The sequence below is a fragment of the Hypomesus transpacificus genome, chromosome 25 (genome assembly GCF_021917145.1).
Source record: "Hypomesus transpacificus isolate Combined female chromosome 25, fHypTra1, whole genome shotgun sequence".
Classification (NCBI taxonomy): Eukaryota; Metazoa; Chordata; class Actinopteri; order Osmeriformes; family Osmeridae; genus Hypomesus; species Hypomesus transpacificus.
The window spans coordinates 4852589-4868598 of record NC_061084.1 but is presented as its reverse complement, the minus strand read 5'-3'; the positions used below and the strand labels follow the sequence as shown (position 1 = coordinate 4868598).

General features: G+C 44.0%; 2 protein-coding genes across 4 annotated transcripts in view; one reads left to right on the top strand and one right to left on the bottom strand.

Annotated features, from left to right (window-relative positions):
* Positions 1-3410: 3410 nt before the first annotated feature.
* On the bottom strand, positions 3411-5520 carry LOC124487046 (caspase activity and apoptosis inhibitor 1). Its single transcript, XM_047049059.1, has 6 exons — positions 5309-5520; positions 4831-5022; positions 4616-4700; positions 4444-4507; positions 4256-4320; positions 3411-4109 (listed from the first exon to the last, which is right to left on the bottom strand). Exons 1-6 carry the CDS (start codon positions 5417-5419, stop codon positions 3634-3636), a joined length of 993 nt encoding a protein of 330 aa, XP_046905015.1. The 5' UTR covers positions 5420-5520; the 3' UTR covers positions 3411-3633.
* A 3066-nt stretch (positions 5521-8586) lies between these two features.
* The window catches only part of LOC124486941 (trans-2,3-enoyl-CoA reductase-like), a 38718-nt gene continuing 31294 nt past the window's right edge, over positions 8587-16010 (top strand). For 2 of the 3 annotated variants that reach the window (XM_047048843.1, XM_047048844.1), the window contains exon 1: positions 8604-8911. In XM_047048843.1, the coding sequence (XP_046904799.1) occupies positions 8741-8911 (171 nt within the window). In that variant the 5' untranslated portion in view covers positions 8604-8740. Of the gene's footprint in view, positions 8912-16010 lie in introns of all 3 variants that reach the window. The other variant, XM_047048841.1, reaches the window with a different exon arrangement.

Sequence of the window (16010 nt, the reverse complement as noted above, 5' to 3'; positions counted from 1 at the left end):
TCGATTATGCTGGTTTGATTGTACGAGGTCATCCATCCTGCCCGATGTCTCTCCATATCCGTCAGGAGTATTTTGCTTTATTGGCTCGCTGGTTGACTCGCCGGAATATCAATGACTGTTTGATGGCATTAATGCGCCATTTGAATGCAGGCCTTGCAGTTGGGGAAAAACTCAAGCGGAGAGGACCGGGAGAATCTGAAAGTCAAATGTCAAAGGATGGAGGAATTTTTCAAAATGCAGATGTTATATGGTAAAAGAACAGTAGTCGAATATTCCAAAAAGAGGCAGAAAAATATAGGCTTTTTAGGGTTCTAGCAGTATGAGTTTTCATGCTTGCTGTTTAAATCCCTGTAGTCCTTTTTGGCAAATATTTATGTCAGTTTTGTGGTTGTTGATCTGAAGAACTGCACCTCACGTCAACTATGTTGAGGGAAAAAATTAACTGCTATATATCACTTTCTGGTCCTAAAAATGCGTGCAAGGTCATGTTTTCTGGCAATACTACCAGTCTATTTATTCTGCTAAATTGCCAAACTCCCTCTTGTGTGAGTCATGACTGCACTGTGAATGTACTGAAGTCCTCAGAGCAGAATCTTTGAAGATTCTAATCCTGACTATTAGTGATTCAACAGCAATTAAAACCATCAAAGGAATGGCCATTTAATAAAAACAAATGTTCCGGGATATCTTATTTTATATGTTTATATGTTTTTGATATATCTTCCTTTGATAAAATATATGCTGCTTTAACTTGATGTAAATTAAAAGAGCACGATGAATCATTGCTCAGGGAAATCAATTCATTTAGTCACTCAGAGGTGCTAAGTTATTTATTGCTTGTCAGCATGTGCTGTTGGTTCAATTTAATTTCATGAAGGAGTATAGAACAAAGGTTCCAGAGAAGTGTAGACAGCGAGAAAAATGACACAGACGCTTTGAGACAAAGCTGTGTGACTGTGATTGCTGTGCAATCAGATTTTCTTGGGCTTTAAAATAAGCAAATTATACTGAAAATGTAGAGATTGCCTCTGATGGGCAGATACACAGTATACTGCCAATTTAACATCTGTAAAATACATTTATATAGCTGTATAAAAATAGAAGATTAGGTATCGGTCAAGCTGTGTAATAACAATCTTGCACAAGAAGCATTGAAATCACATTGATCGAGAATACACACAGACGAGTACCGAGATTTTAGGAACCTCTTAGAGAAAAAGCCTCTCTGTTTTTTTTGTGCCTCAGAACTTGATGATTGATAGCGTGGTGGGCAGACGGCCATCTTGGAAAACAAAACTGAGAGATACAAAATGTGCCTTTCGTCATTTGTTCACAGTTTGGCAGAGAAAACACTCCCATCAATAGTTACTGACGCCCCAGTGTAGGCTAAACACATTGGCAGAAATATGACCCCCTTGGCTACTCAACTTATTCAGCTTCAATCCAATTTCTATCTTATTAGACAGAACACTTTATTTTATGAAATTGTATTTTATGGATGCTTCTGAATATGGGAAATGTTTGGCAATGAAGAGTTTATTTTTTGCACCAAAGCCAAGCTGACAGGCCCTATGTAATTTTTCGGTAGGGATGTGAAATAAAACATACACAAACAAGATGTTTATCTTTCTTTTTGGTCAGACTATATCGTTAAGAAAACAAACAATATTCTGTGACTAAAGTATGTAGATTAAATCAAAGGATTTTACTTAAAATAGAGCTACATTTTTGCCATAAGTAGAGATGTTTGCACACTAACTTCTTTATCTCAGAAGCAAATAGATGAAACCTCAGTGACAGTATCTCAGCACACCACTAAGGGTCCCCCTAGTGCTATAACGTCTTACACCTCTTTTTCAGATCTACGTGGAGCACTTACTGATGTGACGAGTTGAGCTGAGGGTGTTTTTAAGTACACGCTGTGCAGCTGAACTAGGAGGGAATTTAATTTGATATTCTTCCTACTGAGACCAATTAGAATAGGGCATTTTATATTTGGGCTTTTCCTCTAGACAAGCAACCATAGGTTGAAAGCCGAAAATGCTCCAACGAATTACAATTAGCCCAAGCCATGTCCAAAAAGGACCTATATGCAGAGCACAGCTCATCATTCATCCTTCTCTATTCCAGTCCTTCACTTTGATTGTCGGAGCTATTTTTCCACTCATACTAAATAATAATTCACCCCCTAATGCTGCAAATGACACCAACAAATATTCATCAATCACACACCACGGCCTCTTCAGTTTCTTTGTACTCACTTTGCAAAGTGGACATTTTCCCCTTGAGATCAGCAATGAGTAACAAGAGATACCCGCTACTAAACCACCATGTAGAGAATAGCATAATTATATCTGCATTTACCCCCCCCCCACACACACACACACCAAAGAATAGCCTCTTTTAAATGCAAATACCCAAGAGGCACTTCGGCGCTTATCCTGCATTTCATTCAATCCCGCAGAGTGGGGTGTTTTTTGTTGTTGTTTTTTTTTACCTGCGTGTAATTGCACATGCCCCAGCCTGACAGTTTACCAGCACAAAGAGGCAGCACTACATTTATGAGGAAAAAGCATCAAACTGTTCGGTGAGAGGAGAGCCTGCTATCAATTCTAGTTCCGGAGAAGAGGTAAAAGCACCGGAAATTAATTCAAAAGCTTTTTTAATGGATCAAATAGGGGAAGTCCTTTACTTGATATGGGTGAAGAGAATTGCCCAATTACATGACTTGTTGCCCATTGTAGAGGTTTTATCCGCTTGGTATGGGGGCACTGACTGTTCATGTTAAATATCTCTGGAAGATCATTTCCCTTGACTACCAGTATGTGCTGAACTTGTACTCTCATCAAGGTCAACACACTATCAACATACTCATTAAACACGAACCAAAAGTCCTTTAGTTAAAAACAAGATTGTTTGCAAGCACTGCACCATATCCCTGACACATCTAGTTCTTAATAGGTAATTGTCTTGTTAATGTCTGCGAGCAGGTAGTTAATATATACAGACTATAACCTGGTGTTGATCCATGACTGTTAATACAGTGAGGTCAATGAGCCTTACATGAACTCATGGTTTAGCGGACATTCATTAGGTGCACCTAGTGGATGTTCAATAGTCAATGCTTCCTTAAATCCATTGTATTAAACATAAAGGAAGGAGGGTGGAAGTGTACACTTTGAGGAATGGGTGGAACAAAGATCTCAGGTATGCAATGCCATGTGCATGGTGGAGTAACGTCACCACCTAGTGCACAGAGGAGGTAGTACACCGTATTTCAAAAGCATGGGATTGACACAAACCATTTAAGACACACTTTAACTGCTGACCAACAACCATTCCTTGCCTTCTAATATTCTATACTATGTTATGAAAATCATTCTGTAAAAATAAAAATAAAAGATCCATAGTCAGGTAAAGAAAATTATTTTATCAAACATTTTTAGGTTGCACAATATGTATCTCACAGAAACAGTGATCCATAAATCACTGTACTTTAGTTTCCATACAATATGGACGAATATGTACAAGTACACACGGAAAAACAACAGTTCACTCAAGTCAGTCTACAATTCCTGTAGAAATGAACATGAGCACTGTGTATGGGTATGCAAGTCTTTGTTTGAGGAGTTTTCATGATGTCTTGTTCACATTGTTAGCCTTCATCAGGGCCTTGATGGCCCTGGCTCTCATTTCCAGCTCCAGAAGCTCCAGCTGCTGGACCGAGGGCTGACACGCCGCTGGAGCCGGTCCAGGGAGCGGTGCACTCTGGACGGGTTGACTCGCGACGAGCACTGGGGCCTCGACGGGTGGAGCTCCGACCAGCTCTTTATCATCCTCAAGGCTAGGAGTTGGTGCTAAAGCTAGGATCTCATTCACACTTTTGTTGATGTCCTTCTCCAACTCAATCTTGGTCTCTATGGGCTTGTCCTCGACAGGCTCTGGGTTGGCGGGGTCAGACGTTGCCGTGGCAACTTCTTTGGAGGCCTCCGTTGTTTCCTCGGGTTTGATAGCCTGCTTATCCTTGTCTTTGTGTCCTTCAATGTCACTATCGTACGTGTCCGCGTTAATGCTGAGGACGTCGCTCTCGTCTCCCGAGCCAGCGTCCTCTGTCAAATGACATGAAAGGTTGCCGGTTAGCCTAGACACATGGGCAAAACTCGTTTTTTTTTTATTAGTACACTGTGGGAAATACATGCTGTATGTACATGAAGTGCTGGTTTGAGATCATGCACAAAATGGTGACACGGACAACCTTGCTTATCCTCCGTTTCGCAAGTTTCCTTCAGAGAAGACGTAGAATCCACAATGTTATCCTGCCTTGAAAGTGAAAACAACAACAAATGTTAATCCAAGGATTCCTTCTGTCGCATTCTTCCAGTTAAAGGCCAACTCTTATGAGTGCACTACGTGGAGCTGTGAGAGTTAGGGGAAGTCACTCACTGGCTTTCAGAAACACCCAGTTTATCTTCCTCTTCTCCTCCTGAGGAAACAGTCAGCTCTTCACCTGTCAAAACAAATACATAGATGGTCTTGCAGGACATACAAAGAGATGACAAACTGATGGAAGTTAGCAAGCAGAGTTGTGCGTGTCGCTGAACGCACCCTGGCGTACCTGCAAGGATCTGAAGGAGGTTGGTTTGTGAGAGCTGCTCCAGTTGCTCCAAACAAAGCTTCTTAATCTCTTCCACACTACAACTCTGAAACGAAGAAATTAAAGACAGCAATTTCAGTGTGTGGGAGGAAGTTGCTGTATGGCCCGTTAGCTGGCCTTCCATATTAATTTAATGCTGCATTCCTGGCTGCATATGTATATATCGTGAGAATCACCTTGAGTTCGTCGGGCAGCATTTTCTGCAGCTTCTTGTCCCCAAGCACGTGGAAGCATTGGTCCAGCATCTCTTGTCTGTTGGTTATGTAGCCACTGATCGGTTTGAACGGCACACTCAGGTCCAGTCCTCCCTCCTCGATATCACTACCAACCTTGTCCAACTCGGGGTCTGCCAACTCATCCTTTACGTCCTGTGTCAGGGGGTAAAAAGTGCTCAACCTGGTGGAGTTACAGGCTACAAGTTTACAGTGATGCGTAATCACACCTATCAACATACTGACGTCCGTTACAATTTAGCTAAATAACTCAAGGCAGCAATGAATGAACGGGAGCAGTACGCTTCCCGTGATGTGGTAAGATAGCTAGATCAGCTACAACCACTGTGATTCACTGCTAGCTACCATACAATCCTTAACTCTATGATACAATCCCATGGTGCTAATGTAGCTCGAAAGTAGCTAAGCTAGCAAGTCTTACCTCCACGTTGGATTCCGTGCCTCTGGGTCTTCTGTCTACATGATGCTCTTCTGAGTGTGAATGTTTCCTTTTGTTATCCCTGACCCTGCTTGTAGATTTCTTCTTTAGCATGTTTTAAATTTAGTTAATAGTTAGGTAGCGGGCTAGTTACTGTTGTCAAGCTAACACAAAAACACTTTCGCACTGTCGCAGATAGCTTACGAAACGGATGTAGAAACTAGTTCTTCTTCGTCCCTTGTCCTAGAACCACGCACTAGCGCCATCTGCTGGATAAACAGTGCAAAGCCTGCAAACAGGTCAGGTAGCCTTTTTTCTCCTAAAAAATATATTCATGCTGTGACACCCGACATCTACTGTAATACAGACTAAACAGCTCACAGTGAGCAAATGCAGACTGAATTATCGCATTTTCACTCCAATTGCTAGACCTAGGATGGTTAGGCCCCATTTTCCTCAGGAAAACACTCAGGCATCCAAAAAAAACTAAGTCCACCGTGTAGCTAAACATAGATCCAGGCTAGGGAAGAACAAACAATACTGACTGTCTTTAGCGGCCAAGCCACTGAGGCCTCAGGTGCCCTTGCATTTGTTTCTGCATGACAGAGACTGGGCTTTCAAGGCGGTCTCGGCGCCAGTGAGTTGTAAATCACTCTAATTGGTTGTCCTGCCTCTTATCTGGTAAAAAGGCGGGGAGAATATCACAGGGCCCCCGATGCCTGGGCACCATGGCGACAGCTGTCTCTGGCTAATGCAGGTTGTTATCCTGATGCCGTCCGCCAAATTATGCAGCGAATCTGGTGGGGCAGCGAGCATCGATCACAATCATGTCACGCTGTGTTTTCTTAGCAACATCTGCTCCTGTGAGTGGGAATATCGCCTTGTTAAGGTCTCTTTGGTGGCACTGGCACAGCGGGCAGGGCCAATGCATTTGGAAAAACCATGCATATGGGGGAAAAACAACCATCAATTGTGGGTTGTTGACCTGGCAGCGTGTTGGTGGTTAAGTCCAGTCCCAGCTTCATCCCAACCATGGCACATGGTGGTAATCATGCTGGCCAACCTCAGTTTGAATTCTGCTCACCTAATGGGTATCGAGCTTTATGTGTGTGGCACTGCCTAACTGTTGGAGCAACTCGTCCTTCCTCGTCCAATAAGAGGAGGTTCATTGAATTCAACTGTGGCTAACTGAAAGATGGGAGTCACTTCATGGGCTCACCTCCGTGGAACGCTATGGTCTATGGAAATGCAAAATTACCGTATGATGATGTTTGCACAGCAGAACACAAGGTCAATTGCTTGCCAATTTCTCATTGAAATAACATTTAATTGATGACAGGCCTTGCTACTCCATTCATTGTAATGTACCTGAAGGGGCTTTTGACCCAATGCTCCTAAATTCCAGTGGATCACAACCACCGTTTTCACCACTTAACACCTCCTGACTCACCAAGCCCTGCTTTGTCTGAAAGAGAGAGGAGAACACATATTTAAAACACATATTGCTCCAATGTTACCCCGCTCCTCATCTCCCTCCACTGGCTTCCCATCACGGCCCGTATCAGATTCAAGACCCTGGTACTGTCCTTCCGAGCGGTGAACTGGACTACAACGGCACTTAGGAATGTTTGGCTGGACCTGATGTTTCTTCCAGGATCACAATGACTCTTATCGAGAGACTTGTTGCTCTTGTTGGTCAGTTGTAACTGACCAAAACTATTGTACTAGTAACGCTGTGTAATATATTTTTGTTTCTTGCTTTTTCCACAGGTACACCCTTGCACTTTTTCAAGGTTCATGTTGTTTAATTGTAACTTGTTTAACTACATGCTCTTATGGTTCTTCCCATTGGGACTTATTTAGTTTTCACAATGTATGCTTCATGTTTTGGTTACCCGCAATGTTTGGGGCTATCTCGTTGTTATGATTAGTGACCTATGCACTTTTGTAAATCTCTCTTTTGGAAGTTGCTTTGGATAAAAGCGTCTGCTAAACGCATAAATGTAAATGTAACCCTGCAACCATATAACCTTTACTTATTTGGTCCAATCAAAAGGACATCCTGGGCTTTATAATTTTGTCAGAAATATTAACAATCTCTGGAGTAGGCAGCGTGTAACTAAATCCGATAAGAAAATGTTTTTCCAAACATAAAACATTTGACACCTTCACAAGGAGAAAAAGGTATATTGATTCCCCAGTTCAAATACACATTTAACTACATAAAGTCCATTACAAAGTGGAAAGACTGTTATAAGCCCTGGTTTTAAAATAGCAGTCTCAATAAATATCTGTGCCTGGCAGTGTACTCTGGTCTAGACAAGACTCGCTAAAACGGCCCTCCAAACAGGCTCTTGTCATTTGATGTCATTGTCACCCCCCTTTCACACCCTTTACAGCGAGGCACATTCCTGACATTTGTGTTAAAAAAAGAAGGTCTAATGGATGGAAGAATGGCCTGTCTGATTGGAAGGTTTGGAGGTCAAAAATGCCGAAACAAAGATAGTAAAGTACAAAAACTTCGGACAAATCCAAGGTAGTACAAAAACGACAAGTCATGTTCAAGGACTCACCTTTTTTCTGTTGCATAGTCCTTTACATCATTGAAACACAGGGTACTCCAGTTTCCACACCTTAGAAAGTCTATCCCTGCTTCTAATCATGTGAATCTGTTTTTAGACTCAAATAACTCTGTCCTAATTGTGTGGGTGACCATGTTAGACAGAAATCTCTATAACCTAATGAGCCATGTAATCCTGCAAGCTAGACTGACCGAATCAATAACCACCGCCTATGGCTACAAGGGTGTCATAACTGATCGATGCAGCTCTGCATGTGGATCACATTGATATAATGACCTAGCTTTCCCTCTGCAGAGTGCACGGGGTAAATGAAGACATAGATCCAAACGGTATATCATCCACAAATACATGTCATTGTATGTATATTTCCTCCTCGTGATTTTTTTTGTGAGTGGTCGTGTTTCTTTATGGTATGCTACACCATGCCCTTATCCTGAGCTATATTTGGGGTTCCCCAAAGTTTACTGACAGAAAATGGTTCCCATGTGTACACTTATCTCCCAGTACCCTCCAGCATGAGACACATCCCTCTCTGCACACACTGTGAGCCGTCAACAACGAGGCGAGATAAGCTGACTAACTTTGGCTGATTGGAGGATGAAGGCCCGAGGCGAGGAACAGAAAAAAGCAGATGTTTCATCAGTCAGGTTTAAATATAGTATCTGTGGTTAACTTGACATTGTTCTGTCCCTGGGCCGCACAGTATGCCACTTCATGCGGCATGTAACTCCCTGTTCCCTGAATTACTTCAGCCGGCTGGTGCTATTTAAGAGAACGACTTGTCTTTTCTAAGACAGTACTCTGTCTAGTCCAGAACCTGGCTCTGGAAGTTGTAAGGATTCCAGGTCAAGAGATGCCTCCGATGCAACAGAATGCGGCTGCAAACTTCCATGGAAATTTCCAGGCGGTTGGAAACAGGGTTGATCTTCAGGGAACCCTCTTTAGACTGGGGAACAAGTCAGGATACATAGAAGTGGAGATCCTGAACCCTCAAACTGGAAGGACTATGTGTGTCATTGATAAGGTAGTGTGTTTTTGCTGTACTCATGAATGGGTATCTGCATGTGTGTTTTTCTCTCCTGTAGTTTGTTTACCACGTACTGGGTGTTAGTTAAACTTTGGCGGAGGATCCTTTCCTTGTTCCAATCCCCCCCGAAACTTGTGTACCCCGGAGTAGTAGAGATCTCCTCTTTTGGATGAGACACTTCCCCCTCACAATAATGGGGCCGTGCAACAGGGAGATGGTGTCTAATAATGGAATTGAGCTAGTATCCGCCGCCGAGTCAAGCTCAGTCATGACAGATGCAATAATATAAAGTCCCTGTACTGTCTCCCCTGTTGACAGATCCAACACCAGCTTTAGTGCCAGGAGAAGAGAGAGAAAGAAGGGCGAGAGCAGGAGAGAGATTGAAATGGAGGGAGAGGAAGAGAGATAATCTGGCCCGGTGCCAGTACCTGCTGGGGCTCCTGTGTGGACAGTGATTTATCATTGAGGCTGACTCGATAACAGAACCCCTTGCCCTTCCCTCCTTTCCTTTTATCGAACCTTTGCGATCTCTACTCACCGCGAGCCACACTCCATCCTGGCTCTCTCGTTTAGGGTGGAGGGATTTGTGCAGGTAAAGTCGCCTGCATTAAAGGACTTTTGCGGCAATAGCAACTGGATTAGACCGGTTTTAAGCTGAGCTGCTGTGTCTTATCAGCAGCCTCTGCTATGTGTCCTCAGTAGTTAAGGTGTGTTCCCTTGTATCAATCGTTTCCCCACTTAACAGGATTTGCTTGCTGGGGCTGATTTTAAATCCATGGCCTAGCGTTGAAGTGGATCCTTTTTTATACTTCTGAAGTTCTCCTACTTAGGATGTGTAAATCACCTCTCAATCCAATTAAGATTGATCTGGTTTGTGATATGTTCATGCATGTCTTATGCGTGTTCTAAAGACCTTTCAATGACGACAGAAGGTATTTTTCATTGACTAATGTAACCGAGTTTAAAAGTCAAAATCATACTGATGAGTGACTCCATGACACCTGTTACCATTGACCCTGGATGCAACTTATTCCGAACACTGTTTAGTTTTTAGCGTCTATTGCTGTTTTGTAACTGACTGCTAACCATACAGCATATATATATATATTTATTATTCTTTGAGTTTACAATTACACAAACATGGATAGCCTGAAACCGCAATTGTCCGAGCCATGGGCATATGTAGCCCTATTTTTGGAGGGCTGGAGTTTCATTAGCCCTTATTTTTCTTTCATATTTTAAATCTAAATGTGTTAATGTATCTTACATAAAACCCACTACAGGACACTATTTAAAAGGATATTTTCAAAAAATTATTCTGGGGGAACATGCCCCCAAACCACCCTAGTTTTGCCGGGTCAAGGGCTTAGCCCCCCAAAAGTGGGAACCTAGATTCGCCCCTGGTCTGGGCCTTCAATTAACTTTCCTAATAGAGGTCAACCACGCCCAGTCTTTCCCTATGGTTCAGCATCAGTCATGCAAACGTGAAATTGGCGACTTGCACCGCACGCTATCACGCACTCCTCCGTTCAATGTAAGTCATTTTCATTTATTGCCTTGGTTTTACAAGCCCTTAGCCAAGTATACTTGGTTAAACTCACTCCTACCGAAAACAGCTCTCCGTTGCCATAGCTAACGTTAAATTGCATTGTTTGTGAAAGATGGTCGTTGTGTGTGCGAGTCAGTGGACGCTAGTTGGAAATCCTGAACCCACCACGAGCGACGCAATTAAACCTGAGTGTGACACAAAGATGCATCAGACAAGATTCTGGTAAGTACACGCTGAACTATGATGCTATCCATGTCACCGACCACAGGATTTGAAATTCCAATAGAAACTCACGAACAGCCATATGTTCCATAAGCTGTAGTGCCTTGAATTCGAATCCGCTACTTGTTTTCGCTCGACCCTTTGACCTGAATTTGCCGTAGGCCTTAATACCAATCCCCTTCACCACAGCCGGACTTGCATCCTAAAAGCAGCAGGTCAGAGACTGGCATTTCTCTTATTGTGTGGTATTTCGAGATATTCAAGGTTGGCGTAAATGTAGAAAATGAGGACTCGGTAGATTGTGGCTTTGATTATACGCATGGACTCAAGCCAATGTCATTGGGAGCACCTGTCCTGCATGTTATAGAACGTTTCCCTGCTCCAACACACCTGATAATAAGATAATAATAATAATATGCTAAAGAAAATGTTGACAGCTGCAGAACTACTCAACTGGATGACATTTGTGGCTCGGAATCATCTGGAGGATATCTTTGTTGTGTGCATGCTGTGGTGCAGGGAAAACATGAAGCAATTTTTGTAGGTGGTTAGTGATTCTTATAAACCAAGTGATGAAAGTCACATTAGTATTCCAGCTGTCATTGCAGTCTTCTGGAATAAGCCACTGTACTTCTTTTCGTGAGCTGTGAAAATGGTTTCGTAAACAAGGATGAGATAAAGAATACAGTTGTGTTTGTATGGACTGGTTGGATGTTTTTATATGCAATGCTGGGATGAAAATGTGTGAGACACCGGCTTAGGTTTCGCACAGCACTGTCTCAGGTGGAACTAGTTGGTAGAAGTTTTGAAATGTGTGTAAACGCTATACTGAGGGTAAGTGTGTAAAAGAGGAAGAGGTGAACTTTGAAGCACCTCTCTGAAGTGAGAGAGGAGCCAACCACTCACTTGCAAAGTTCTCCAAAGTCTTGCTCCTCTGTGTCTGTGCGTGCATGTCAGGAGAGTTTGTGCACTGCACTGTATGCGTGTGTGCTTTGAGCGGGGCATAAGAGTTGGCGAGAGAGCAGGCTTGTGCGCGTACGCCAGTGTGTACGACGAGTAGGAGAGGGCAGAGAACATGCAGGGCTGGTCTGTCAGGTCCGGCGGAATGAGATGAAGCAGGGGTGCCATGTGGGATTTGGCCTCCCCTCTCCTTGTACTCGGTAATTGAGGTCTGAGAGAGGAAGGGGATCTGGCAGACTCCTAGCCCTGGAGAACCCTCAGCTCCCAGACACCTCTGACTCCTGGTTCTTAGCCAGAACATTCTGTACAGTTTGCATCCTTATATCCCACTTCATAGAGAGAGGACATGAGGGGCCATGTTGGAAATAATAGGCACACAGGCCTGACCCAGCTAAAGCTTTACACCTGGATCTCTTGTTTTCTTGACTAAAACTCCAGTTCCTGCCAAAGCATGTAGGGCTAGATGAAGAGCAGACACCGGGAGCTGCACCCCGGAGTGAGTCAACAACAATGCGTTTTTCAGCAGAGCGAGCTATATTAGCAGGGTTTCATCCGAGGAAATAATACCGCGTATGACTCCAATACTGTGGAGTCCTTAGCCCCAAAATGATGAGCATTTGTAGAGATTTGTGCCGGAAAATATCCTCACGGAAGCATTTGGGCTGACGATGATGAAGCAGAAGGTGGGCCACCTGCTGAGAGAGCCATGTATTCCGGTTCGGAGGAGCGGAAATGTGACTTTCAGCGTGTTTTTAGCCCAACAACCAGACATTTGCGTGTTCGCTCGCACTCCCCGGGCTCCCAACACTGTTCCTTTGTCACTTCAGCGATTTGTCAGCTACCTGAAAAGCACCTGTTGATATGACAATCAAATGTGTTCGGCCGGTGTTTTCCGGGCAAACGGTCTCATTTGGTGGCTTTTCATTCCAGACACTTTGCCGTTTTGTTCTGAAAAGCAGGATACTTAATGCCATGTTTTTCCAGGGCTGTGGGCTGCTCCAGCTGATCATTACACATTGTGCTGAGCTGTTTTGTGTTCTAGGTATTGAGGCGCTTAAATGAAAACGGTTGACGTGAAAGTTTCTGGACAAACTGTAACGCTTCACACGTTAGGTTTAGTACTTCATACTTTTACTTTCCTGTTGAATACAGTATCAGAGGAAATGCTGCAACAGTATACATTGAGTTGTCACCCGGCCTATGCTGAATTTGACTCGAATCGCCAACCATGCAACATTTCAGGCTACATTCTGTAATATTGGTCCAACTTGGACAAAATACAAAAATAAATAAGAAAAATAATTCACATCAAGGCCCGGGAAACAAAACCTCAAAGCCTCAGATTGTATTACATAGAAACAAACGCTGATATGATACATCGAAATCCCCACACATCCCAGAGTTTCAGGGCTTCATAAACGGGAAAGGCCACGGGGGCCCGCTCACGCTGAAAGAAAGAACTAATGAATCCTGAGGTGGCTAGAATATTGCTTCCAGCTTGTCAGGCTTTCACCTCCACAGTAAGTAGCTCAAGGAGCACCGGAGCCTGACACATTAGAGCTGTTCTCTACGGTCAACTGGATATTTACAATAGAGGAGCAAGGGCGTGCTCGCGTTATTAAGGAGCTGCTCGGACTTGTCTCCTGCTGAACGGATGTATACCGCATCATCTCCTTTGAGGATTCTTCCGAGGAAATCCATACATGCGAAAGAGAATGGTTGTATAGCGGCAAAGAAACATCTGACTTCGATTCACCTTTAACTTTCTGTGCGAGTCATCATCCGTACCCGAAAGCACAAGGATGAGCATCGTGTTTACACGTTTCTGTCAAATGACGACAGCCTGTCTTTTCCAAGGGGGGAACCTTTTTGTTCCATAGATGGCACTGTTTCTCTGCAGAACAGGAAAGCGGTATGTTTGCCTCATCCCAGACCATCTATGACATCATAGGCAGATCACTTACTGTATAGCTAAATGGACAGAGTTCCAGGAAATGGCACAGGTTCACCTATTCCTGAGGACACCATGCAGACAAAGAGGAGGCTTCAATGTATACAGTGCTCGCTATTACTTTAGTATAGGCAAATGCTAATACTAATACACATCTGCCAATGACACACACACACACACAGACACACACATGCACACAAACGCATAACACCCACACAAACACAAAATCAAACTTGAGCCACGCTCATCAGAGTCTCTATAAAGAGCGGAATAGACACGGGCGTGCCAGGGGAATCTTCACAATGCTCCATCAATCAATCTACCTCCAGCTTCTTTGATTGGGAGAACAAAGCAGCCTCCACTGAATCAGCCAATGACTGATTGCGCATGCTAATCCGTCCACTGCAACTCTCTGCTTAACTTTGAGTTTGTTCCCGTCCCGAAATCCTCAGGAAAAAAAATACTTAAATGTAGACTCAGAGCTCCGAACCACTTAATACCAGACAGAGCGCCGGGTGCAAATGCAATACATCATAGATGTCCTTAGTCGTTGACGTTCACCCGTCATTCGTCCTCGGCGTACAACAATCATCCATCACAGTTCCTACCTGGCCCCTGTCGAATCTTCTTCACACCTGAACTCTTTACAAATGAGGTCCCTGGGTGAGGACTGTCGGAATCCTTTTCAACCTGTGTGTACGCCAGGAGAGAGCCTTTCTCCCTGAAGAGGCTGAAGGTTTACCCGGATCCAGCAAAGAGGGTCAACGTATCGAGGAGGAGGAATCGATGCTGGGAGTGCAGGTCATTTCTAGGCTCCAGCCAGGATGAATAGGCTCCATGTATCCAGACAGACAGAAGGCCGGTCCAATGAAATGACACTGACTCCAACAAGCTTCTGTGTTCTCCCATCATTGCGATGTGTCCTTTGATGGCTTGGATGAACATAAGTAGAGTCAAACGCTACTAACCCCCTCCATGTAAAATAAGTTACATCCTGTACTAATGTATTAGTAATATAGGTTTAGGATACTTTATTGATTACTATTTTGTATATTTTGGAAATCTATTATATCATATGTTAACTTGCCATAGGTATAAACTTGTTCAGAGTACTTATGTCATGTTATGCCAGGTTGCTTTTAATTGTTTTGGCCTAAGAATTTCAGTGCCCAGTCTGACACTGTGTTGGCATCTGACAATAAAAGACTTGAACTTGAACTTGTATGCTATTCCCTGGCATCAAGAGGATGTGTACAGTAGTAGGAAGGGAGCTTTCACAAAAGAAATACCTGAGTCATGGCATATTGTTGGAGTCCAGACAAGCATGGACAAAGTCTTCACGAATGACAAACTTTGTAGAACACAGCTTGCAGTAACTGAGGTATCAAAAGCACAGGCACAGATGCTAACCTTTATCTAGGTGGGACAGGGGGATTTGAGGGATCTAAGGAGTTTAAGTGCAGACTTGCTATTCCACAGATGCATTAATTTTCCAGACAGAAGAGGTCGGCTCACCTAATCTTCATCTATCCTGTCTGCGGTTTTCAAGTTGCTTTGCAGAAAAACTGCACAACACTGAATGTTCTGTTGACCATGACAGTCACTGAATAGACTGTCAAAACAAACTTGGTACCTGAAACATACATTTCTCCTCAGATGATGCTCTTGGAGTGTTACGTTTTGAAATAAACATGGATTAGGGTTAGGGGTCGGAAGCAGTCACTTATTCATTGAAGAAAATGATGAGTTGGGATTCTTCACCTCAAAGTTCCAGCACAACTCTTGCTTAACCTCCACCGTACGCTGCCTCGACCTCGACCCAACCACGTGCGTTCGCCCCCCCCCCCTCCTTTCCCTCGCGGTCTGGTCAGAGGTGGTCTGGGCGAGTGCCACGGACGAGTCGCGTGGTTCGTCCTGCCGCTGGCCGCCGACCCATTGTTGGACTCTGGGGCAGCCGGTTGTTGACTGACCCTTGTCCGCGCCGCGCCCGGCGGTCGTGATTGAGCGACGTGACCCGCCTGGCCCTCGCCCTACGCCGCCTGGCACGGCGGGCTCGTTAGCTTCGTCCAAGAAGTATGATGGCGCCATCTGTCCCGAGGCAGCGGATCAGGACTGCCCCGAGAGCGTCCACAATCCCCTTTTCTCTGCGGCCACTCTCCCTGTGGAGACAGGCTGGGGCAGAGGGCTGACATTCAAACTCTCCTCCCCTCGTCTCAACTCCAGACTGGGTAAATATGTGATAAGGCCAGGATCCAGGAACACTTCCCGATGCCAGCAATCTCTATAAATATAGAAAGAGACTGGAGAGAGTGGTGTATCAGGTGAATCACTCGAGTGTTAGTCTTGAGTGTGTGTTTTGAGAGTTTGTGTCTGGAAAGTGTGTATTTTGATAGTTATTTTTTGAGTTTGTGTAT